The 2,051-nt window shown below is 36.0% G+C and overlaps 1 protein-coding gene across 1 annotated transcript in view; it reads right to left on the reverse strand.

Annotated features, from left to right (window-relative positions):
- Positions 1-294: 294 nt before the first annotated feature.
- The window catches only part of LOC108775758 (putative nuclease HARBI1), a 2,739-nt gene continuing 982 nt past the window's right edge, over positions 295-2,051 (reverse strand). The window contains 3 exon segments of the mRNA XM_018542213.1: positions 295-686; positions 749-893; positions 1,275-1,642. Of these exon segments, the coding sequence (XP_018397715.1) occupies positions 295-686; positions 749-893; positions 1,275-1,642 (905 nt within the window).

Raw genomic sequence — 2,051 nt, forward strand, 5'->3', positions numbered from 1 at the left:
GTATGTATTGTATGTAATATCTTTCTTTTCTTTTTTTTCTGTCTTAAATAGAGTTGATAATGTATTATCTTTCTTGTTTGTTGCAATTTATGTATCGTTCAAGCGGCAGAATTTATATATATTAATTCATTTCCAATATGTGATATCAACAAAAGATTGTTATATTTATATCAAAGTTTATTACATTGAAACGTAATATATACATATACATATAACTAAAATGTGATAATAAACACATCGTATAATACAATAATTAAATATTACATTATATGTACAAAAATTACGTGTATTATATTATCTTCCAAACCTTTCCGCAATAAGGCGATCTTGAATTCGACGAGCGAGTGCAAGTGGTTGCAGATTATCATTATCATCGCCGATATGAATATCGAATATATCTTCTCTATTCACGTAATCTTCAAATGGATCATCAAGTATACCGTTAGCAATGCGCATATTATGTAAAACTGCACATGCATTATCGATTCTTCTTGCAAAACCAGGCTCATATTGTAAAACTCTATGTTTGGAAAGGCATCTCCACGTGCTTTTAAGTACTCCAAACAATCGTTCCACGCAATTTCTTGCACTACACAATGCTTCATTGTAGAAGAATCGTGGAGTTCCTTCAGGCTCATGAGGCAAAGGAGTTAATAGCCAGGGCTCTAATGGATATCCCGAGTCACCTGTAAAAAAAATTAAATATGCAACAATTATAGTAGTGTATTATAATATAAAAAAAACATACCAATGAGATATGTTCTTCTTTTGCCGCGATGATATGCGCGTTCCATCACAGTACGAGCAGCAGAAGCACTCCAAATATAAGTATCATGTATGGCTTCAGGAAATCTAGCATTTACATTCAAGATCTTGAGATTCGGGTCGCATACCTAAGTAATAAACATATTATATTATATTAAATAAACATTATGTCCTTGAGATTGTTATGTAAATACGCAACTTGTAAGAAATGAAATACTTATACGGTCGGAGTTCGATCTTCATGCTTAATATTTTTTGTAAATTTATACATTTTCTTTGCAAGTAAATTGTGCTCTTATTTGTGATATTACTACTCCAGCTCTTAAACTGGAGCTAGAGTAGTAATATCATAAATTAAATTGAATTTAATGATATTGATATAAATGAGCATCTGCATTGTGATACTACTACTCCAACTATAGACGTTTCATTTTTCTTACATAATATATAATTAACATACTGTAATAATTATAACGCAATAAATTAACAAATAATATTACAACAAATACCATTTGCACGTTTATTGAATGATAGCCATGGTGATTTATATAAGCTTCTTCATGTTCTCTAGGAGCAAGGATCGCCACATGGGTACAATCTATTGCTCCGATAGCTCCTTCAAATGGTTGATGAGCATTCTGAAACAGTTCTCTTGCTAACTGTCTGGCTTCCGGAGTCATAGGAAACTGCACCCATTGGCGAAAAATATGTTCATTTATTGCGTCTGTAACTCGATGAACACATCTGCTGATTGATGACTGACTCATCGAAATATCCCATTGTTCACCTACTGGGCGTTGATAACATCCAGTTGCGTATAATCTTATTGTAGACAGTACCTATGTGACATATACATTTGTAACTACCTGACTTTCGACTTGCGCGGAGTTAGCTCGTCGGAATAATTGTCCGAGGATTCGAAAGAGGTTCGATCGGTAGGAGAATGCAGGGCACGTAAAGTCTCAGACGGATGTAAAATAACAAAATAATCTGATTTATTAATTTCGCCGAAATGGCTTGTATTCTATCGGAACAGATAAAAAAAAACGGCTTGGCGCCGAGGCGGTCGCAATGTATCGGCGAATACGTGTGTATGCGTTGTGTACGCGTGGTGTTGTTGTGTGCGTGTCGCGCAAGCGGCGCGGTGTCTGATTAACAATGCAGTGTGTGTCCGTATGCGTGGTATGTGTGCGTGAAGCGGAGACGGCGCAGTGTATGCGTACGTGCGAGCGAGTGCGGTGAGTTTGCTCGCGTCGGTGTTGTGACGGGCTAGTCCCAAAAAAAAA

The sequence above is a fragment of the Cyphomyrmex costatus genome, unplaced genomic scaffold, assembly GCF_001594065.2.
Source record: "Cyphomyrmex costatus isolate MS0001 unplaced genomic scaffold, Ccosl1.0 scaffold313, whole genome shotgun sequence".
NCBI lineage: Eukaryota > Metazoa > Arthropoda > Insecta > Hymenoptera > Formicidae > Cyphomyrmex > Cyphomyrmex costatus.